This window comes from Myotis davidii, unplaced genomic scaffold, assembly GCF_000327345.1.
Source record: "Myotis davidii unplaced genomic scaffold, ASM32734v1 scaffold149, whole genome shotgun sequence".
NCBI lineage: Eukaryota > Metazoa > Chordata > Mammalia > Chiroptera > Vespertilionidae > Myotis > Myotis davidii.
In genome coordinates, this window is record NW_006352194.1 from 5,694,555 (window position 1) to 5,719,551 (window position 24,997).

The following is a 24,997-nucleotide window of genomic DNA, read 5'->3' on the forward strand; positions in this document are numbered from 1 at the left end:
TTGTTATTTTTTGTTTTAATATATTTTATTGATTTTTTACAGAGAGGAAGGGAGAGAGATAGTTAGAAACATCGATGAGAGAGAACATCGATCAGCTGCCTCTTGCACATCTCCTATTGGGGATGTGCCTGCAACCCAGGTACATGCCGCTGACTGGAATCGAACCCGGGACCTCCCAGTCCACCGGCCGACACTCTATCCACTGAGCCAAACCGGTTTCAGCTGGGGGTTTTTTTTAGCTTCTATATTTGTTAAAATGTTTCAAACTGTAGGCTCAGAGGCCTGCTAGGCAGGTGGGGAACGTTGGTTTCCTCTGTCACTGAAGCAAGCAAGCCTCATGTTAGTTTCAAGCTGCCTGGCTGTCAGCCGCCATCTTGGCTGGCAGTTAATTTGCATATCGCCCTGATTAGCCAATGGGAAGGGTTGCGGTCGTACGCCAATTACCATGTTTCTCTTTTGTTAGATAGGATAGTCATCATACTGTATATTACATCCACATGACCTGTTTATTTTATAACTGGAAATTTGTGCCTTTAAGCTTTTTTTTTACCCATTTCACCCACCTGCCTCTGGCAACCACCAATCTATTCTTGACTGTGAGCTTAGTTTTGTTTGTTTGTTTGTTTTTAAGATTCTTCATATAAGTGAGACCATACAGTCTTTGTTTGACTTATTTTAGTCAGTGTAATGCCCTTTAGATTCATCCATGTTGTCACAAATGTCAAGATTCGTTCTTTTTGTGGCTGAGCAATATTATATGTATATGGTTTATCCTTTAAAATGTTTTCCTTGATAGAATATAAGCTCCATGAAGCCAAGGATTTTTGTCTGTTTTAGTTACCAGTGGGTTCTCAATATTTTGTACATGGGAAACACCAGGGGGAAACACATGCACACCTTTCTAATGAATGGACTGGGAGAATTCTCTCTTACTTAGTAAAGAAGCATGTTTTGGTCCTTTTTTCTGGAGTCATTTATTGTTATTTTACTTCTCAATCCTCACAATGTTTCTCAGTGGGTGCTGTGCTTGGTTGTTCTCAGGATTTATATGTTAAACAACAGGTATTTGTTCAAGGATCATTTAAAGTCATTGAATAGCACTTTGAAAAATCAATTAGAGTCAGCTCATTGTATGCATGGGCAGAGTCAACCAACTGTAGTTTGAAAATATTTAGAAAAAAATGTTATAATTGTTGCTGACATGTACTATGTGTTTAGGCCTATGGTGGTTGTGTCTGAACTGAACATGTACACTATTTTCTTGTCGTTATTCTATAAACAGTACAGTGTGACAACTGTTTGCATAGCATTTACATTGCAGTACTATTATAAGTAATCTAGAGATGATGTAAAACATGCAGGTGGACATATGTAGGTTTTATGCAAATACTACATCACTTTATATAAGGCATTTGAGCATCCCCAGATTTTGGTATTCAAGGGGCTCCTGGAACCAATCCCCAGTGTCTGCTATATACCTAAAATAATGAAATGTGACATATTCAAATAGCTTCTTAAGATAACAATAAATTATATCAGAGTTTTGCTAATATTTGTATACTATTTGGAGTCTCTGGCTTTCTTTCAGTAAATTATAGGAGTTAGCAAACATTTTCTATAAAAGACCAGATAGTAAATATTTTCAGCTTTGCAGCCATAGTTTCTTTAATTGCTGTCATTGTAGTATGAAAGAGGCCATATATAATATGTAAATGAATGGCTGTTTCAATAAAACTTTATTTATGGGCACTATAATTTAAGTTTCCTGTAATTTTCATGTGTCAATTAGTACTGTTCTTTTGATTTTTTCACCAACTATTTAAAAATGTAAAAAGTTCTTATTTCATGGGCAGTTGAAAAGCAGATATGTGTTCCCTGGACCATGGTTTGGTGACTCCCTATCTATAATTACCTCCGTATTTACGCATCCTGTCATACACATTAAAGTAGATAGTAAGGAAGTTGGTCTCTGAGTAGAAACTGTATAGGCTATATAAAGGCAAATGGATTTTAAATTGTACAAAGACTACTTAAGGATAGTTCAAGATTTTGTTGCCTGTTTCACCTGTTGATAAACATTCTGTTTAAAACATTAATCCTCCAGTGAGCCCAAATCTACCATTATCCTTAAGGCCAGTACTTCAGATTTAATATATAAATCTTTAACAGAATAGATTCTCAAGTAGAATTCATAAAGGAAATTCATTTCTTGGATATTATCAGATATCTAATATCTTGGCATACTTTTAAGTTCCTTTATCAAAATGAGAATTGGTTTTTATTTTTCTGCCAATCAGACCTTTTAACTCTGACTTCCTGGTCATCTTTATTGGCTTATTTTATATTTTGATACCAATTGCCCTTCCAGAATCATTTTTATCAATTTTTATATCCACCAATAATGAAAATGACTAAAGTGTAGTGATTTTGAAATTCCTTAAAATATTCTCAGCAGTGTAGATCATATACCCAAATCTGTAGCTACCCAAAAGCTTCATTTCCTTATAGGGGTCAAAATTCAAACGGTATTAGATGTGATTTTTTTTATGTGATGTTTTGAGTCACAACATCCAGTGTGTTTCCTGATTTTTCTGATTTATCAGTTAGTTTAAATAAGCCATGATTATTTGTGCTTTGGAAAGATGAGGAACTCCTTTGTAACAGACTATAGATATTAGGAGTAACAGACTATAGTTATTAGGAGAGAAGAATTGAAATTAGAGGTTAAGATAAAGTTTGAGATTATCATAAATTAAAAAGACTCTAAAACAAGATTAAAGTATTGAATTATATATCATGTTAATGTGCTATATTTTTTTGGTACTATCAGAGGCTTAGAAATGTTAAAGTTCAAATGATTTTTAGTTCCTTTTCATTTTACAGTTAAGGAAACTGAAGTACTTTTCTAGTATTTTTCAGCTATATAGCTATGTACTAGATGCCTGAATTTTGAACTGTGATTTAACCATGTTATCTCATTCCTTCCTTATAAATGCTTTATGCATAAGATCTTCCCAGGACTTTGTTAATTTAAAAATGTCTGTGCAGTTGCCTCTTTAATATGATTGAAGGTATTTTTAATCTTAGATTGGAAAAGCTCTCCGATCTTTATGTATAGGCATCATATGTTATTGTCTTAAACATGTGACTTTATCTATGGATGTTATTTTGGTGACCTACTTTTAGCAATTACCCTTTTTTTGAGGGGGGGATATTAATTTCCTAGGCAATTGGAGTAGTTAATATTATCTTCCTTTCAGGTAAACGACACATTTTACAGTTTTTTTCTTGGGATGTGGATAACTATTTAATAAATGCTAAGTAACGGAATCTTTCCATTGTTCTGGAGCTATTTTCAGCCATAGAATTGAACTAAGTTTGTATTTTCGTGAAGCCTTTCTAATTTTTGAATTTTAATAATACAGTCCTCCCCCCCACCCCCCACCCCTCCAATGGAACTAAAGATTCAAAGAAAATTAATCATGGCTCTACTGTTCATTTATTTGGCCATGATTCAAAGTGAAATAGTAACTTCATTTTTTATACATGGAAATATAATTTTAGCAGTCCATTTAGAAGTAATTGTGGAATATAAGCAGTTTCATAATCTCATGAATAGGTGAAATAAGAATTTCCCCTGTAATAAAGTAAATGATATGTCTAAACTGAAATATTTTATTTTATATTCCCACTATACGTGAGACTTAACTGACTTGAAAATGTTTTTATGAACTCTCACTTTTAAGTGTCCCTATCCACCCCAAATCATCTATACCTAAATCCCACCTACCAAAAAAATCTAAAACAAAACAAAAGAAAATCAGAATTATGCAGGGAGCTCTGCTCTGATAGCACTGATGGAATTCAATGTCAGAGGCTGTGTCTATCAAAAACTTGACTTTAGATCTCCGAGGAGAGACACTGCTTTGTTTTGTGGCTTTTGTAACCTTCCAATCCAGAACAAATACCTGCCTGGAATGTGATGTAGAATGACTGTCCGTGTCCTTTTCTTGTTTAATTCTTGTTCCCTCTAAGTTGAACAATGGCTGCAATTTTTTCAACCTACTCTGCTAAGATTTTGGTAGGCACTTTTTATTTCAATATACTGGCTGAGTGAAATAAAAATATCCGCTAAGATATTTTTAGTCTGATTTCTGACTGTGAAAAGATAGTATCCTTGACTCAGAAGCTAAAGACATTTTTAAGGTGAAAGTTCCTTTGGAGACTTTGCAAGTTGCATTTATCTATGTGATAATATGGACAAATGACAAGGATCACCCCTCAGTATTGTTTTCTTGAACCAGTAACTGGTTTTAAAACCCGTTGTGCTTTGTCCTGCTTTTGACAGATGAGTTACTTTGCTAGGTAGTTTATAAGTGAAGTTGACCAAAACCCCTTTGGTCTTTGACTGGGAGGCTGTGACCTTTCAGATGTGACCTGTATTGTTAGGTTGAAAGTCTCTTTCTCCTTAGAAGGAACACTACTGAATGCATTGTACTGATGATTGTTGTGCTGTCTTCTCTTGCTGTGGCTAATAGTAATCATCTCTTTTCCTTTCCCTTTCCTGCTGCCTCTTTCCTTCCCCATCTTCCCATATACTTTTTGAATTTATTAAACTGGCCTATATATTTTTTCCTTGCTTTTCTTTTTTTTTTTTAATTTTGTGATCTCCTGTTCCACTTTGTCTTCCCCACTTGGCTTGGGTTCCATATTGCTAGTTTTTATGTTCGCACGCTCATTATCACCCTTTTTTGTACTTCAAATCCCAGCAGCTGCCCAGCCAGGTCCCCGAGCACAGCCCTGTGGTTTATGGGACTGTGGAGAGCGCTCATCTTGCTGCCAGCACCCCTGTCACTGCAGCTAGCGACCAGAAGCAAGGTTTGTGTATGACTGTTTTCCTCCCTCTTATCTTTACTCTCTTTTTATATTGATACACTTTCCTTAGCATTTAAGAGTGAGAGTAAAATATTTAAGAATTATTTAGATACCCACTTTTAAACAAAGCTTTGAGTTTGAGAATCACAGTGTTCAACATCTAAGAAATTAAAGTAGGGGTCATTAGTAAAATTTGTTCTACATTAATCATAATGCCTCAATGTCAGTATATATTTATAAAAGCTTAACTGCCTTAAACTTTTTCTGCAACAAGGTTGGGAGAATAAATCAAAGTATGTATTGCTTTACAAGAAGAACACAGTTTTATTGATGTATTCAGTATGTTCCTGTGTGTCCTGCCATTCTAAAAACAATGTTTCTTCTTAGAAGTTTGACTTTTATGGCCTTAGTTGGGGATAGTATTGCGTTCAAACACTGACTTCATCATGCACTAGCTGTTTGGTCTCAATGGTCATTATGCAGTGTGTCTTAGTTCCGTCACCTATGGAATGGAATAAAGAAGACCTACCTCACAGGGTTGTTGTGGGGACAAGCCTAGCATTTGAAATGGGCTTAAATTACTGCCATAACTGCTGACACAGGAATCATCCTAAAGTCTCTATACCTATTGACTTTGAACGTGGAGTGCCAGATGTTTGTGGAAATAAGTAAGTCCCCTTGGATTTATAATAGAAAACATTAAGGGAAATCTCACTCCAGAAAGTGGGATATTACAGTCTCTCTTTGATGCCTCATTGGGTTTAGGTTGACTTTACCTCAAATAAGTTCTGTGTTATATTTGTTTTATAAGATCATTTTAGCCCACAAGATAGATAACCTGGCATGCTTCTAAAAGTTGCACTGTCAAATTCTTCTTTCAGCATTGTTCCGATTAGAGACTCCTGCATACTTAAAGCTAAATTTTTAAATGTTAAAGTTATTTACCGTGCAGGAGTGTGATTCATAGGTATTGAGGAAAGCCACTTCCTATTCCCAATGATAATGCAGTTTTCAGTCAAAATTTAGAATGCTTTCAGTCTGAGTGGAGAATAATTTTCAGATTATTACCTTCCAAATTGCTTCTTTACTTTTGCAATTATAATCCTTTTGCTAGTTAGAATTATTCTAAAAATACTGAATACTTACTATGCAAAAAAGCCTTTAAATATATCCTCTATGCAGACTCTCTCCATAGCTGGGCCATACTAAAGAGTTCATAATATTCCTTGATGATGATAGCTCTGACCTGCTAAGATTTTCAGTTGTTAGACCAGTGATGGCGAACCTATGACACGCCAGAGGTGACACGCGAACTCATTTTTTTTTATTGATTTTTTTTTGTTAAATGGCATTTAAATATATAAAATAAATATCAAAAGTATAAGTCTTTGGTTTACTATGGTTGCAAATATCAAAAAATTTCTATATGTGACACGGCACCAGATTTAAGTTAGGGTTTTTCAAAATGCGGACACACCGAGCTCAAAAGGTTCGCCATCATTGTTAGACACTTGCATTTTGTCTCATCTAGCCCTTGATTTTCAGAAGGAAGAATGCAGAATTCTTGGTTCCCTCTGTTATTTATGCTTTGTGGAAAGCTGAATAATAAAAACCAACATTTTTAATTGACATATGATATAGATATGGGTGAATTGGAAAATATTTCAGGTTATCTTGATGAAAAGGAAAACACTTTCATTTCAAGTACATAGAGCTGATAAATAATTTTTTGGGACTACTACTGTCTTCCTCTTTGTGTCAACTATCTTTCAGAAAACTCAGTGGTAGTTATAATTTTCTATTTGAAATTCTACCAGTAGCTTGCCAATATATAGAATAGTTTTTGAAGAAGTATTTTTTATTAATTATTTATTTTTAATATTTTAATTGATTTTTGATAGAGGAAGGGGAAAGGAGAGAGAAAGAGAGAAACATCTATGTGGGAGGGAAACATCCATCAGCTGCCTCCTAATAGGAAACCTTTCAATACATGGGACAATGCCCAACCAACTGAGTCACACTGGTCAGAGTTGAAGGAGTATTTTTTAAAAAATATTTTTATTGATTTCAGAGAAAGGGAGAGCGAGAGAGATAGAAACATTGATGATGAGAATCATTGATTGGTTGCCTCTTGCATGCCCCCTACTGGGGATCGAGCCTCTAACCCGGGCATGTGCCCTTGTTGGAATCGAACCTGGGACCCTTCAGTCCACAGGCTGACACTCTTACCCACTGAGCAAAACTGGCTAGGGCAAGGAGTTGTTTATATAATTCAGATAACATTAGAAAGGGGTCATTCTTTTTCTGAAAATAATTTTTTTTAAAATACTCACACGAGGATGTTTTTGTAAATTTTAGAGAGAGAAACATCGATGTGAAAGAGTTGCCTCTCAGATGTACCCTGACTGGGATTGAACCTGCAACATAGGTATGCCCTGACCGGGAAATGAACCCATAACCGTTGCATGGGATGATGCTCTAAATAACTGAGCCACCTAGCTTGGGCTTCAGAAAATATTTTTTAAAATTTAAAAATGTCCTTTTGAAATTAAAGTAGGATATTAAATATACTCTTTTCAAAGATTGGTATATTAGCTCCAAGAATCAATCGATTATGTATTCTGCCATCAGATTGGTTTTTCTATCCAATGGAAATATCATTTCTGAGGGTTTGCCCTGGATAAAATCTACCATGTTAGCCCTGAAGTCTCCAACCATTTTGAGTCACTTAAATACCTCTTTTTTCAGAAACTGTTTTGTTTTCTATACTGAAAGGCTATGATTTTAGCACTTGCTAACTATATGACCTTGGACCTATGACTTAATTTCTAAGTCCCTCAGTTTCCCCATCTGTAAAATAGGAACGTAATCATTTTTACCCCAGTGGCAGTTGCAAGAATTAAAGAACATTGTGTATTTATGGTATTTGACCCAGTTCCTGGTACATAATAAGTGCTTATTTGATAAATGTCAGCTGCTATTAAGCTTCTGGTTTTCAGAGTTTTTGACATGAACAGCTAGAGTGGTTACATGAAGATCTAAAGACTCAGGAAAAGACCTCAGGTTGGTGTGTAGAGAGAAAGACTATTGAATGAATTAAAATTTCAGCTGGTGTTGATTGTATAAAGAAAGTTTAAAATCAGTGGTCACCAACTGGTGGTCCGTGGACCACTGATGGTCCGTGAGGTCAGAAAGGTTGGCGACCACTGGTTTTAATGATTGTTGTTTGCTGTTTTGGGGAAAAGTGCATTCAGCCCAGTGTATTGAGAATAATTAAATACAAATAAAAGTTTTTGTGCCTTGGTCTTAGTGCCTTTTGAAAGCATTTGGTGTTGGGTAGGTATTTAGTGAATGGCATTTTGTTGTAATCCAATCACTTGTAAAGCAATGTAGCTCAATTGAGGTTGTTCTGGCATAAGGACAGGACTATTCTCTGTTAAGTGAGACTGTCCTTCAAATTGCAGGATGCTTAGTATTTTTGGTCTCTGCTCATTAGATGACAGTAGCACCCTCTCAGTCACATAAGGCTCATGACAACCAAAAGGCACTCATCTAGGCAGTTGGTTCCACCACAATATGAGAATAAAAGGGAGTAGTATTTTCTTTCTTTCCTATATGACATTCATTATATTTACTATATGTAATGAGAAAGAAAAAGTATCTTATCTCATTATCAGAGTCATTGTTAATAAATGTCCCAGACTTGCACATATGCATATATGTTACTATTATATATTTTTTATTTGTTTGTTTTTATCCTCACCCAAAGATGTTTTATTGATTTTATAGAGAGAGGAAGTGGGAGAGAGGAAAACATTGATCAGTTGCTTCCCATATGTGCCCCAACCTGGGTTCAAACCCGCAACCTAGGTATGTTCCCTTGCTGGGAATCCAACCCACAACCTCTTGGTGCACAGGATGTTGCTCCAACCACTTGAGCCACCCAGCCAGGGCATTATTATATATTTTTTATTGATTTATTTTTTGTTTTGTTTTTGTTAATCCTCACTCAAGGATATTCTTTCCATTGATTTTTTTTTTGAGAGAGAGAGTGGAAGGTGGGGAGGGAGGGAGGACGAGAGAGAGATAGAAACATGAATGGGAGAGACACATCGATTGATTGCCTCCTGCATGCACCCCCTTCCACTCAAACCTACAACCCTATACGTGCCCTTGATTAGGAATCAAACCTGCGACCCTTCAGTGCGAGGGCCGATGCTCTAATCACTGGCAACAGCAGCCAGGGCTATATATTTTTTGTTACCAAATTAGACTTATGCTCTACATACAGTTTTGTGCCATGCTTTTAAAAAAAAACAACTTATCTTTTGTTATAAACTTACCATATTATTAAATGCTTTTTTAAAAGCCTATTTTAATTCATTACATAATATGCCATGATATGCCCAGACCATCATTTCTTTATAAATCCCTCATTGTTACACATTTAGTCTATTTCTCTTCTTTTTGCTGTTATACTGTTGCCTTAAATATTCCAAATCTCTGTCTCTTTTCACTCTTACATGATCTTTTTTTTTTAATTCTTAAAAATGGAATTCCCACAAGTTCCTAAAGATGGCCAAATGTTATAAACATTTCTAATGCAGTATATTAGGTTTCGAATAATCTTGGCTCTGCAAAGCATTATCTTAATAATAAAATATATGTTCTTTATTTAGATCTACTATATTATACTTTTCAGCTTTCTATATTAAAGGCTGTATTTGTGTGTGTGTCTTTTAAATTTACCGATCGACTTGAAAAAGAGAGAGGAAAGGGGAGAGAGGAGAGAGAGAGAGAGAGAGAGAGAGAAAGAGAGAAACATTGATTCATTGTTGCACTTATTTATGCATTCATTGGTTGACCCTTGTATGTTGGCGGACCTGGGATCAAACTCACAACTTTGAACTCACAACTTTGGCCTATCGGGAAGATGCTCTAATCAGCTGAGCCTCACCAGGGCTTTAATGAATGAATTAAGGAACTTATTATTTCAGAATAAGGAGCTCTCAAAATAACTTTTTGTTTCTAATTTGTTTCATTAATGTTAGATTTTTCTCAGGGGTATATAGAAGTTTCAGTCCTATGTCTCCTTTTGTTTGATTATTTCTAGTGTTACACATGTTATTTCCTATTAATGTGAGGATTATTATTTTCCACTGTTTAATTTACTGCATCTATGTATAAAGAGTGTTATTGTGATGTGCTTTCACAATGTTATCCTGTAATCTGGATGCTTGACCCATTCATTAGCAATTATTTTATTGAATTGGAAATTATTTTCATCAGAGATATTTTAATAAATGTTTATTTGTTATATATGTGGCACATATATATTTCTTTGAAATATTTTTGTCTCTTTCACTGGCAACTTAATCTGAGGGATTTGACAGTGAGAGCCTATTGATCTTTTCTCCATTACAATAAACAGGCAGAGTTCAATTTAAGAAGCACTGACCTTTATGCCCATAAATTAAAGTGAATTTTAAGTCTAGTAAAAGTAGTTGCAGTGAATAAATTAGCCTTTAACAACCAACTGGTAATATTTATTGTCTGTTTATCTGAGTAACAGAGTGTGCTTTCTTTGACAGACTTGGTTCACCACAGTTTATTGTAAAGACTCATTTTCATTGATGCCTAAAGATTTTTGACAGAGAAAGTAAAGTCCTTTTCAGTGTAGATTGTTTTTTATAGGGCTTAAAATTTTTGTTTGCATTTGAAAACATACTCATTAATATCTGCTTTTCCACTAGGGCCACTAAGGAAGCACAAGGTTAGGAAAAAACCTGAATCTCCTTTGGGTTTCATTTCCACAAGGATGAATCATATCAGCTTATCTAGAATTTTAAAATATGGAAAATCTTATGAATTAGAGTTTCTTACATTTTCTGGTACCTTTATTATAATTATCAATATATTTCTCTCTTGTTCTTGCTATTCTTTCTGTGTCTATACAGAGACATGCATTTTACATATACTAAAATGTTTCAGACATATATGTTAAGTGTTCTTTTTTTATTGGACTTGATTATCTGAATATTAATTGTTTTCTCCTTAAAGAATTTATTTTTACAATGAAGGCACAAGATGAATTTTCAATTTTATGCCTTTAACTTTTGAAAAGTGAAAATTAAATTAATTTAGAAATGAATTTTTATGTTTAGGAACTTTACTTTGCTGATAGATAATAAATTTCATTGATAATAAATAAACAAGTAATACATGTTCTTTATAAAAATTCCCCAAAGTGTAGAAATATAAAATAAAAATGCCCTATTTAATAAAGAAGCAATATGCTAATTGACCATCATGCCCTCACAAGATGGCGGTGCCCACAGCCACAAGATGGTGGCACCCAGTCTCCTCAGCCCCGCTGGGGGCCTTGGGTCCTCCTGCACCCACCACTGACAGGCTCAGGCAAGCAGAGCTGGCCGAGGCACAGGCAAGCCTCTGATGGCCGGCCCGAGGCTCAGGTAACCATTGCCAGCTGAGGCTTGCACTGCCGGCAGTGGCGGCAGCAGAGGTGTGATGAGGGCGTCGCCTTCCCCTGATCGCCGGGTCACTTCTCACCCCTGAGGGCTCCCGGACTGTGAGAGGGGGCAGGCCGAGCTGAGGGACTCCCACCCCCACCTCCAGTACATGAATTTTCATGCACTGGGCCTCTAGTCTATTTATAAAAGTTTAAGCTTTGATGACCACCAGGGGGCAGAAGCTCAATGCAGGAGCTACCAAGCTGCAGTCACTTGGCAGCGGTAGTTCTCAGGTGACGCACCCGGAACCAGAGAGGAGGGAGCCCGATTCTGGGATGTGTCACTCGAGAACTGCCCTCTCACAATCTGGGACCCCTCATGGGATGTTGGAGAGCCGGTTTTAGCTCATTCCCTGCAGGTCAGGCCAAAGGACCCTACCAGTGCACGAATCTGTGCACTGGACCTCTAGTCAGTCTATAATAATTTAATCTCTATTTGCCCTCGAAATATCCTGCCACTATAGTGTATCCTTGATAGAATTTCTACAGGGAACAAGATACAGTGGAGATGGAAATTATCGCTACCTTAAGGAAAATACCCACTCCCATTCTAAGAATGATTTAGCTCCAATTTTAATGAGCTTTTTCTTTGTAATCTTGTCATAATCATTTGATGGATTGATTCTTTCTCCTTCTCCAAAATAAACTGTATATGTGATAGTGGATGTAACTAGAAAAAAAAATGACAATGTTTTTGAAGTGGTAGATGTCTAATACTTTGGTCTCTCTTCTGCTACCCATGATTTAGGGTAAGAAATGAAAAGAGTTGGCCCAAAATAATACAATATAATCTCTGATCCAAGAATTATTCTTAAAACTGTTTTTTTGTTTCCTTCCCAGAGGAGAAGCCAAAACCAGATCCAGTGTTAAAGTCTCCTTCCCCAGTGCTTAGGCTAGTCCTTAGTGGGGAAAAGAAAGAACAACTGGGCCAGATGTGTGAGACTGCTGCAGCAGTGTCCATACCAGAGCTTCCTCTGCCTCCATCACCAACTGCTGTTTCTCCAATTGCCCGAAGTTCAATTGCTTCCCCCACTCCTGCTGCTCTTAGTAGCCAGCCAATATTCACCACTACTCTAGATGACAGATGCGACCTCTCCTCCTCAAAAGAAGACACAGGTCCTGTACCCAGCCTCACATCTTGCACAGAAACATCAGGCCCTTCGCAAACTGATGTAATTGATGATGACATATGCAAGAAATCTTGTAGTGTAGCTTCTAATGAGATTCCACTAATTTCTAGTACTAACCTAATTAATGAGATGAATGGAGTTAGTGAAAAATTACCAACCATGGAGAGCATTGTGGAATTAGTAAAACAGGAGGTGTTGCCATTGACTCTTGAATTGGAGATTCTGGAAAATCCCCCAGAAGAAATGAAAGTGGAATGTGTTTCAGCTCCCATCACCCCTTCTACAATTCCTTCCTTTTCTCCATCTCCTCCAACTCCTCCTGCTTCTCCTCCTCCCACACCAGTCATTGTTCCTGCTGCCGCCACTGATGTTAGTGCTGCTGGTGCTCCCACTGCAGTCCACAGAGTCTTAGAAGAGGATGACAGCATAAGAACTTGCTTTAGTGAAGATGTAAAAGAGGTTCAGAACAAAACAGAGGTAGAAGCAGATGGGCAAACAGAAGAGATTGTGGAGTCTCAGAACTTAAGTTCAAGAAAGAGCCCTGCCCCAGGTAAGCTATTCTGCCATTAATTATGTGCTTGCTGAACATAAAAAAGAAACAGTATTTGAGTTATTTTTTAATTGGCTACTTTCCTTGACTTCCAGAAACATCAAATGAATGCTGAAATTCCTAGTCTGATTTCTTCAATGGTGTATTTATGTTTTAGTGCAGCCTGCACAAGAGTTGCTTGCTCCATTGTATAAAAATGCAAATGAAATTTCAAATATACAAAATGCCTCCAAGGTATATGTCACTCATCGTACATGTGTTTCTTGTTTTTATTTTTTTGCCTTGTTCATATGAGTCAGTTCCTCAGTGGTTAATTTTGTTGCTTTGGGGCTGGAAACCAATTAAAACTTTCATGGCCTGTAGTCCCTAATCCTGTCTCCTCAGAATTTTGAAACCCAGTCCATCCTAAACTTAAAGGAACTCCTTTATGCAAGACCTCTTTAATCCTGGATTTAGGAAAATAGCTATCAGAACATTAAAGGTTTATATCTAGTTCTAAAAAGTAAAAGCGCTCTCTTTGATTGACTTGCAGATAAGTTTAATACTCTTCCACATTTTCTTTTAAAAGTTTTATTTTCTCCTGAAATTATCATTATTATTTTGTCATTAATATTATCAATGCATTGTGTTCTTCCCAATTCAAAATTATTTCTTTTTAATAGACCATCACCTAGGATCTTAGGAACTGATCATTGGGTTTTTAAAATTTAAATCAAAAGTTACCTGAGACTTATCAACTACTGAAGTTATTAGCACATAGAATATGGCTTTTAACTAGTCAGCATAGCCCATGTTATGCAACGTTGCCCTACACTGTATAATTTGCTTTCTCTATACCTGTCAAATTAAGTTATACAATTTGACAATGAGTACTCCCCAGCAGTTGATCTAGATATGCACTAGGGAGGTTTTAGTCACCAGCATCCCTAGTATTGTCTGTTTTGCGCTCTCTGATAGGGAAGCTTGACAAGTCAAAAACCTGATCCCTACTTTTAAGATGTAGCTTTCCCATCCAGCTCAATTTTTGAGGCCATTTCCTTATAAATGTCTGGAAGGTTTCTGGTTTCTTGGAACAGTAGAACATCTAGTTGAACACAGTAAACTAGAGCAGAAAAGTAAACAATGCACGGCAGTTAGGGCAGGGAGAAACTTATCATAAATGTTTGTAAATCACCTGTTTCCTCAACAGGCTGGCTTCCGTTGGCATCCGCTTTCCTAATACCATCACTATCTCAGGAACTTTTTTCCTTAGTAGGATGATGACCTACCGCTTTTTTGTCAGTCACTCTTTGAAAAAACAGTCTTGGTTTTGGTATGAGTACAGGTGAATGTCCCCCAAAGATCACTCGTTTGTTGGAGAACTGATTTGTTTGACCCTTCATTGTTTTCATACACCTACCTGTGAGTTGTCATTCAATAACTACTAATGTGGTAGTTCCAAAAATAGGAGAGGCTAGTGAGAATAAATTTTAAATGAACATAACAAAGAAAAACAAAGCAATCACATGGAATTCACGCCATGGTTCAGAACTGAAATAAGTGTAAAACAAGACTGTACCAAAGTCATACTTCCAGACAGTCATTCTTCGTATAAGCAGTTTGTCCATTAAATGGCCTGACATTGCAAGGCAGTGTTCATGGATAAATGGACAAACAGATTTTTGGGTCAAGTAAACTTCCTACTATGGTACATTTGTTTGAAATGCAAATACCCTTGGAATTAGTAATGTAAGTTACCAGTACCTGAGTGAGAGGATATACAGGTTCTTTTTTGTAAACCAGAGGATAGCTAGAAAAGAAGAATTTGTCTTTTGCTTGATTAGGGATGAGGTAGAGGTTAGTGATGTCAGAAAGTAAATGTCTTGGCATTTTTCTATTTTCATGATTTTTTGACCTATAAATGTATTTTAAAGGAACTGGAAATTCTGTAATTTCCCTTTGTATCTTAACACTGCTCAAAACCCAAAGTAAATGAACCCCAAGAACCCATGTAACTCTAGCATTTTTAAAAATTATGAAGCTACCAGAAACATTCCTGACCCTCACATTTCTGTACATATATTTTTAATGTTATGCCACAAAAGTTAACAATGAAAATTTTAAATTATTCTTTTAGATATGTCCACCTGAAATTGTCATATTCTTTTTTTTTTATTGTTTAAACTATTACATATGTCTCCTTTTGCCCCGATCGATTGACACTCCTCCTGTCCACTCCCACCCCTGAGGGCAAGCCCCCACAGGCCCACTCTCCATGTCCATTGGTTATGCTAATATGCATGCATACAAGTCCTTTGGTTGATCCCTAACCCCGCCCCCCTTCCCCTGCACCTTGTCTCTGGATCTATTTTTGTTCATCAGTTTATGTTGATCATTATATTCCACATGAGTGAGATCATGTGATATTTATCTTTCTCCAACTGGCGTATTTTGCTTAGTATAATGCTCTCCAGATCCATCCATGCTGTTGCAAATGGTAAAAGTTCCTTCTTATTTTATAGCAGCGTAGTGTTCCATTGTGTAGATGTACCACAGTTTTCTAATCCACTCATCTGTTGATGGGCACTTAGGCTGTTTACAAATCTTAGCTATTGTAAATTGTGCTACTATGAACATAGGGGTGCATATGTTCTTTCTCATTGGTGTTTCTGGATTCTTGGGATATAGCCCTAGAAGTGGAATTACTGGGTCAAGTGGGAGTTCAATTTTTAACTTTTTGAGGAAACTCCATACTGTCTTCCACAGTGGCTGCACCAGTCTTCATTTCCACCAGCAGTGCATGAGGGTTCCTTTTTCTCCACATCCTCACCAGCACTTGTCATTTTGATTTGCATCTCTCGGATGATTAGTGACTTTGAGCATGTTTTCATGTGTCTCTCGGCCTTCTGTATGTCTGTATGACATCTGCTGTTGCAATAGACACCTGGGACTCTTCTCAGTTTGGGAACTGGGATCTTGCGTCATGCACTCCCTGGGCAACGGGGAACTGATCCTCTAGAGCAGCTGTTCTCAACCTGTGGGTCGCGACCCCTTTGGGGGTCGAACTACCCTTTCACAGGGGTCGCCTAAGACTATCAGAAAACACATATATAATTACATATTGTTTTTGTGATTAATCACTATGCTTTAATTATGTTCAATTTGTAACAATGAAATTGGGGGTCGCCACAACATGAGGAACTGCATTAACCGTTTTTGGTCCAACGTGGAAGACATCAGGCGCTAGGAGCAGGTCCAACGTCGACTGCAAACCGATTCAACATTCAATCCCGTCAATTAATTTGGACCAAACTGTTTGAATTCCAAAAATAAAATTGGACCACAATGGGTTAAAGGGTCGTGGCATTAGGAAGGTTGAGAACCACTGCCCTAGGAGCTGTATTGGTAAAGATATTGATATGACATATGTCTGATATTTTGCTGCCTATGGAGTCTTCTAAGATTTTTATGGTTTTCCATCTTACATTTAAGTCCTTTAACCATTTTGAGTTTGTTTTTGTGTATGGTATAAGTTGGTGATCTAGTTTCATTTTTTTTTTTGCATGTAACTGATCAAATTTCCCAGAACCATTTATTGAAGAGACTGTCTTGACTCCATTGTATGCTCTTGCCTCCTTTGTCAAATATTAAGCATAATGACTTGGGTCTATTTCTGAGCTCTCTGTTCTGTTCCATTGGTCTATATGTCTGTTCTTCTGCCAGTACCAGGCAGTTTTGAGAACCATGGCTTTGTAATACAGCTTGATATCTAGTATTGTGATCCCTCCAACTTTGTTGTTCTTAGGGTTGCTGTGGCTATTCGGGATCTTTTTTTATTCCAGATGAATTTTTAGAGCGTTTGTTCTAGGTCTGTGAAATATGCTCTTGGTATTTTAATGGGGCTCGCATTGAATCTATAAATTGCTTTGGGTAGTATGGACATTTTAATGATGTTGATTCTACCAATCCATGAATACGGTATGGTCTTCCATTTGTTTATGTCTTCCTCTATCTCTTTTTTCAATGTCCTGTAGTTTTCCGAGTACAGGTCTTTTCGTCCTTAGTTAAGTTTATTCCTAGGTATCTTAATTTTTTTGGTACAATGGTAAATGTGATTTTTTTTTTTTTTTTAGTTTCTCTTTCTGTGACTTCATTATTGGTGTATAAAAAAGCCATAGATTGCTGAGTGTTAATTTTGTATCCTGCTACATTGCTGAATTCATTTATTAAGTCTAGCAATTTTTTGATGGAGTCTTTGGGGTTTTCTATGTACAGTATCATGTCATCTGCGAATAAGGACAATTTTACTTATTCTTTTCCAATTTGGATGCCTTTTATTTCTTCTTCTTGTGTGATCACTGTGGCTAGCACTTCCAGTACTATATTGTAAAGGAGTGGTGAAAGTGGGCATCCAGTTGTCATATTCTTAATGACTCCAATCTTATTTGTACTTACTTATTTACTGTACATTATTTACTTTGAGAGATTATTAAATCTAAACAATTTGGTGTAGATACAGTCTTTTGTTGTTGATTTTGAGAGTAGTTCTGATTGCTTCACCTGAGGATGAAACACTTTAAAGCTGACTTCAGAAACCATTTGCTTTTCATAGGTGTGATGCATAAAAATACACAGTAGTTGATACTTATTTAAAGCAGTAATTAAAGTTAGACATTATGAGTGTGGTCCTTCCTCTTCTCTGGAAAACACTTTCTTGGAACTAGTCTTGATCATATTTCTGACTGGAGCAAAATGCAATTCTGGATGCGTTGGTGTTGAAGAGTAAGCCCCGTAAAATGAGAATTGTGGGTATTTATCTTCAGTGTATTCTGAAAAGCCAGCACATTCAGAAATAAGCCAGACTTTTGAATACTTGATTTATATATCACTGCAATAATTAAATGTGCCAAAACCTATAGGAAGTTGTATTATGATTTCTGTGTATATTTGGTGAGGAAGGAAAGAGAGTTTCAGAACTTGTGGAAAAACAATCCCCACTCATCATCCAGGAATTCATTTTGTACAATTTCCTGAATGTATATACTATAACATGAACTTTTACACTTTTTAAATGGTAATTTATTTTTTATTATCTGTTTGATATTTAAACTATTATTTGAAATTCTTTTGGCAGAGAGAGTTTTGTAATCTTTACATTTTATCTTCTGGCTCTTGCTCACAGTGCATTGTTTCTTTATGTATTTAATAAATTTGTTTTATTAACTCATCATTAGTAAATTTTCCTGGATCTAGATTGAGAGCAAAACCTCTCAAAGCAGGTTTGTGTTTACTTTATTTGCCACATATCTTGGAACTTAATCTGAGTTTAGTATCTTTAAGTCTCTTTTTTCCTCTATTTTTTTTTAATAAAATGTAATTGTTGTAATTTTCATTATTGATTTTAGTGAGAGTGGAAGGGGTAGAGAAAGAGGAAGGGAAGGAGGAAGAGGGAGAAACATTGGCGTGCTTCTCATATGCACCCCAACCAGGGACCGAACCCACAACCTGGGCCTAACTAGGAACTGATCCAATCACCTTTCAGTGCACAGGACAACACTACCAACTGAGCCACATTGGCTACAAGGCACAAAGTGTGAAGACATTCTATGTGGATACTATTTTTCAGGATGGTATAGTCGCTCTCCACCTGGCTGACACCAGACGTTCTTCTTCCTTGTCATTACTCTGTGTTGGTTTACTAGTTTATTTTGTTTTATCTACTTTTTCACTGAGGCTATCGCTCTTATTTTTGTGAGAATCTCAATTCCAAATCTTCACTTTGCAGGGATTCAAGATCTCAAATCTCCCACATGGATATTAAAACGTAAACTTAGTTATAGGGACTGACACAGCATCCCATGTCCCCAGGAGTTTATGTAGTAGCTGTAACAATTGTAGCAACTAATCTTGTTTATGTGGCTTCCAGGAGTTTTCTTTATAGTGTTGTAAGCTCCGCTAAGATTGAGGGATGGTTTCTAGATTCTGTAGGTTGCAAGATGAGAGATTTATTTCTCAAATGGAGATGTGATTTTATGTTTTGAGTGATATTAATAAAATATTGATCCATATAGCCAATCAAATTGATGTTCTTTCTTTTGGTTTCATTTTACCTTAATATAAAAAGAATATAATTTAATTCAGGAAAAATGCTTTGATGATAACTCTTGATTTATTCTCTCCAGTAAGAATATTGAAAGTACTTTAAAAGGAATAAAATATAAGTGAGCATAAAAACCAGAGGAATAAAAATCTTTCAGTTTCAATAGATTAACCTGAAAAAGACTCATTTTTAAAACCATGACCTAACGGTCAGCAACAGGAATAGGGAATTTCACATTTATTTTTGCCTTTACTCAACTTATACCTTCTAACAACTATTTGAAATATCCCTGGAAGATTAAGTTGCTGGGGCCAAAAATAGATCACCAAAAGTGTCCCACAAGCACAATCCCTCTCCTAATGTACAACCTTATAATTTAACTTCTCATATTCATCTAGAGCAGGGATGGGGGACCTTTTTTCTGCCAAGGGCCATTTGGATATTTATAGCATCATTCGAGGGCCATACAAATTATCAACTTAAAAATTAGCCTGCTATATTTGTTCAAATATTTAATCAACTCACCCCTAATATCCTTGGCAGGACCAGACCAAATGATTTCTTGGGCCTTAATACTGACCTTGGGCCAGATGTTCCCCACCTCTGATCTAGAGAAATATGTTGTGGAACCTTTGGAACAGGACTTCCTCAATATAGTTCTAGTTCCACATTATCTATCAAAACCAGCAGAAACTTCAATTCTCCTTCTCAGAGGTTTGAGTCTGAGTTATCCTTAGGGATAAATAAATTAAAATTATTGGTTTTCCCTGCCTTAATTGTGTGTGTGTGTAGTGTGTGTGTGTGTGTGTGTGTGTTATTAATCCTCACCCAAGGATATTTTTTCCATTGATTTTTTAGAGAGGGGCCCGGGGCATCAATGCAGCCAGGTCTTCCCTGCCTTATTTGCAAAAAATATTTTTTTAAATATATTTTATTGATTTTTTACAGAGAGAAGGGAGAGAGACAGAGAGTTAGAAACATCGATGAGAGAGAAACATCGATCAGCTGCCTCCTGCACATCCCCCACTGGGGAAGTGCCCGCAACCCAGGTACATGCCCTTGACCGGAATCGAACCTGGGACCCTTCAGTCCGCAGGCCGACGCTCTATCCACTGAACCAAACCGGTTTCGGCTGCAAAAAATATTTTTAACAAAGCTGCCTTAAAAGTAAATTTCTGGCCCGGCCAGCATGGCTCAGTGGTTGAGCATCGACCTATGAACCAGGAGGTCACAGTTCAATTCCCAGTCAGGGTACATGCCTGGATTGCAGGTTCTATCCCCAGTGTGGGGCATATAGGAGGCAGCTGATCAATGTTTCTCATTATTGATGTTTCTATCTCCCTCTCCCTTTCTCTCTGAAATCAATTAAAAAATATGTATATATTTTTAAAAGTACATTTCTGCTATATCATTCCTACTTTCATTTGCCTTCCACAGTGAAATCTTAAGCATTCTCTGGAGAATACTGGTGCTGGGTCAAATTCTACCTTTCAGATGCTGCAAAATGAGCCCAAACACCTGATGGTTGAGCTTACTAACAGGCTCAGGTGCCCAGCCTCTGGCAAGCACCTTGCACTATTCCTTCTTGCCTCTTCATTTGATATACACTTACCCACTATTTACAGTAGTTCATTTCTTTGCAACATGAGCCCCAAAGTTTCATTCACTGGATGTTAATTAACTTAGTCATGCATATCTCCATGAATAGACATAGATTCTTTGTTCAGAATTTTCTCTTAGTAATGAATCCATGCAAAAAGAAACCATTGTATTTACCTGCTTCCAGACAGGGTAATCCAGACAGTTTAGGGGAATGCCATTCTTTCAGGAAAAAGGGAACTATTTTCAGGAAAACCTAGCCCTGCTAAAAGCTTTCCCTTGCCCTGACTGCTGTGTTTCAGTGGTTAGAATGTCGGCCCGTGCACCAAAGGGTTTCGGGTTCGATTCCTGGTCAAAGGCATATACCTGGGTTGCAGTTTCCTTCCCTAGCCCCAGTCAGGGCAGATGGGGGAGGAAACCAGTCCATGTGTCTCTTACATCCATGTCTCTCTCTCCCCCCCTAAAAATCAATGGAAAAAATATTCTTGGGTGAGGATTAATATTAAAAAATAAAAGCCTTCCCTTTCTCCAATATCCATCTTGACCTTGCACTCTGTCTTGAGGACCATTTTCAATACCTTTGACTAAGTAATTTTCCCTGCTAATGCAGAAAAATCTCTAAAATGCATTTCCTTAGATATATATCTTCATTTTCTTTTGCTGTCTTGATAGTACTTAGTAATTTAGTTACAATCATAATAAAGTCCCCTTATTATGTTTACAAAGCTTTTTCTCAGACATCTCAAGTATGAATTTTATGATTTAGGCAATTATTCCTGGGATATAATTATTCCTAATTTACTGATAACAAACATAAGCCATGGAATAGTAATTTGGGTTTCTCAGGGTCACAGGAAGAGTTACAACCCAAGCCTTCCTTTACCTCACATTTATATTATTCTTTCTGACATGCTTTCCACATGGCTATAAAGTTCTTTTCACATTTTCAGGATTTAGGGACTATACATTTATGCTTGTGACCCAGGTTCAGAGGAAGATGTGAAAGCCACCTGTTTCAACCACAAATAGTAATGAGTAACGGCAATGTCATTGTTCTGGGCACTTAAGATTCATCAATGAAGAATCCAAAAATCCCTACTCTAGTTGTTATCTTAGAAAGTTTTAAGTGCTGTAAAAGTAAGCAGGCAGGGGAAGGAATGCTGGGAGGGTCAGCAGGTTGTACAACATGATCAGAGGTGTAGGCCTCAATAGAAGATGAAACTTGAGTAGAGATGGAGGAAAATGTTTAAGACACTCCTTTACCAAAATCTGTGATTGTTTTCCCTTTTTGAGAAATAGTGCTATACCCCATCATCTCTATTCTTAAATTACAATAGGCAGTGCACTCCCGGACAGGATCAGACCACTGTGATGCAAGTGCCTCTACAAATTCACACTCACCCCCAGCTATATTTTTTATGACCTTCTTGTTATAAAATCATGTACTCAACCCTCTTTTCCCTCAGAAAATGGCATTTTATCATTCCTTGTTAAGAAAAAATGAGTGTTCTGAGAATACTTTTTTCAACCTTCTGCCCAAGTATACACCCGTCTATCCAAACTTTTGTGTCTATTAGCTGTCCCTTGTAGTCTCGTGTGTGTGTGTGTGTACTGCCCCACTGTATACTTCACTTTCTCTTCTCATACAAACTTCTCAAGAAGAGTCTACCATTTCTGCTTCTACTCTGTGTACTGTGCAACTCATATCATCTGATTTATGCTCCGCACATGCTAGTTGAACTTCCTCAGCAGGATTGCAGTGGACATACGCTTTAGCTTATTGGTCTTTTTATTGCATTTAACACTATTGATTGCTCTTTTTTCTTTTATAGTTAGAATTGTTGAGTATAATTTATATGCAGTAAAATTCATGCTTTTTAGCATTCGCTTCTGTGAATTTTGACAGACTCAGAGTCATATAATCACCACCACAGTCAAAATATAGAACAGTTCCATTACCCAAAAATATTCCCTTATATTTGGGTCATGGTATAATTCTCTTATTATTCAAAATATTCCTCCTGCATGATTTCATCTACTCTAATGGTAGATGGCTTCCAATGATATTTAATGATGACTTCTAAATTTTTATCTCCCATCTGAATTTCTCTTCTGAGCTTGTCTTATATTACCAAGTGCCTGCCAATTATCTCCACTTGAAAAACCCAAGTCATCTCAGACTCAACATGTCCAATACCAAACTAATCACTGTGTCTCTAAACCTGTTCCTGTATCTCAGTTAGTGGTGCTGCTTCTAATTAAGCCAAAATCCTGAATCCACTGTTGATGGACTTCTCCCTTGAGTTTTTCTCTCATATACACCTGACAGGGTTCTCTGATTTTACCTGTTGTCAAATTTGTCCCTCTTTTTTTCCTTCTACCACTGCGTTAGACCTGCACTTCTATGTGGGTGCCCCTTATTTCCCTGGCTCCAGTCTACAGGTTCATTCTCTACCAAGCAGTCATCTTTTTAAAATACAGGTCTGACCTTATCACTCCTCTTTCATCTATCTGCTTAAACCCTTCAGGGTAATAGGTGGCAGAGGGGATATTCACCTTTAAGATAAACTGTCGCCTGGCTGGTGTTGCTCAGTGGTTGAGCATAGACCTAAGAACCAGGAGGTCACAGTTCGATTCTCAGTCAGGGCACATGCCTGGGTTGCAGGCTCTGTCCCCAGTAGGGTGTGTGCCAGAGGCAACCAATCCATGATTCTCATAATTAATGTTTCTATCTCTCTCTCTCCTTTCTCTGAAATCAATAAAGATATATGTTTTTTAAAAGATAAATTGTCAACATCTCACTTTTATTACAAAATCTTGTTACATTTAGTAATAGCAGCAGTTTTCTGAGTTATGTATACATAGGACATGAATGTAACCTTTGATTTACTTGGCTAATCTAAACACTAGCAGTTTAAGTGTAGTGGTAAATATTAAAGCGACAGTCTGACATAGCCTTTCCCTTTTGTCTCTCTGTGATCTCTGGCAAGTTTCTTAACCTCTCTGAGTGTGTTTTAACATCCAGAAAATAAAGAGTATTTATATCATAAAGCTGTCGTGAAGATAAGCACTTAGCACAATGTCTAACACATACTAACCACTCAATAAATGTTAAATATTAATACTTCTATTTTCAGCTAGCATTAAGGGCTCAAATGTTTCCTTTGAACTTTATTAATATTACACAGAATAAATGGGTATCATGATCGCTGCCCTTAGGAATTTATAGTTCAAAGAAGAGAAGCTCAAGAATATGATACCATCTGAAAAGTTCTTAATTAAATCCTTATAAAATTCCTTGTGAGATGGTAGAAAATCCTAGAGTAGTCCCTGTGCATGTATAACTTTGATTAAACTTGAATCCTCATTGTGTTACTTAATCTTCACAATGATAAGACACATCTCAAGGTGACCTCTGCTTTCATTTGGAAGGGAGAAGTTCTGCTTAGAACAGTGAATTCTAAGGAGAGTCTGTACCATGAAAATTTCAAGGCATTCATTAAAATAGAGGATAGGAATAACATTCATTTCCTGTTTAGGTCAGGAATAGGAAATTAGGAAGAAAACTAAAAGGAATGGGGGGATGGGGAGAATGAAAAGGATAGTCAATACACTTATAAAGGATATAAGTGTATAGGATGTGTGTGTGTGAATATATATAAAATATCGGCTATATTATTAAGCCATAAAAAGGAATGAAGTACTGATACATGCTACAACTACAGGGTTCATGAATGAGCCTTGAAAACATTATGTGAAGTGAAAAAGTCACAAAAGACCACATATAGTATGATTCCATTTAGATGAAATGTTCCAATTAGGAAAATTCTTAGTGACAGAAAATAGATTAGTAGTTACTAGGAGTTGGGGGGAGAGCAGAGTGGGGAGGGAGTGCTGATGGCTATGGGGTTTCTTTTGGGAGTGATGAAAATTTTTTAAGTGAGAAAGTGGTAAGGATTGCATAACTCTGTGCATTTGATATAAACCATTGAATTATATACTTTAGAAATGTGAATTTTAGTCCTGGCCAGTGTTTCTCAATGGTTAGAGCACCAGCCTAGCACCAAAGGGTCGCAGGTTTGATTCCTGGTCAAGGGCACATACCTGATCCCCGGTTCCAGTTGGTGCAACCAATCCATGTCCCTTCCCCTTCCCCTCTCCCCCTCTCCCCACTCTCTTCCCCCTTCCCTTCCTGCCCCCTCCCTCCCTCCCCCTCTCCCTCTCCCCTTCCTCTC

The 24,997-nt window shown here is 37.0% G+C and overlaps 1 protein-coding gene across 23 annotated transcripts in view; it reads left to right on the forward strand.

Annotated features, from left to right (window-relative positions):
* Positions 1-24,997, forward strand: part of EIF4G3 (eukaryotic translation initiation factor 4 gamma 3) — a 272,633-nt gene that overhangs the window by 158,222 nt on the left and 89,414 nt on the right. For 15 of the 23 annotated variants that reach the window (XM_015557211.1, XM_015557208.1, XM_015557218.1 and 12 more), the window contains 2 exons: positions 4,719-4,878; positions 12,245-13,084. In XM_015557211.1, coding sequence (XP_015412697.1) covers positions 4,719-4,878; positions 12,245-13,084 — 1,000 coding nt within the window. Of the gene's footprint in view, positions 1-4,718; positions 4,879-12,244; positions 13,085-13,179; positions 13,338-24,997 lie in introns of those variants that run through there. The other 8 variants (XM_015557217.1, XM_015557226.1, XM_015557215.1 and 5 more) reach the window with 3 other exon arrangements.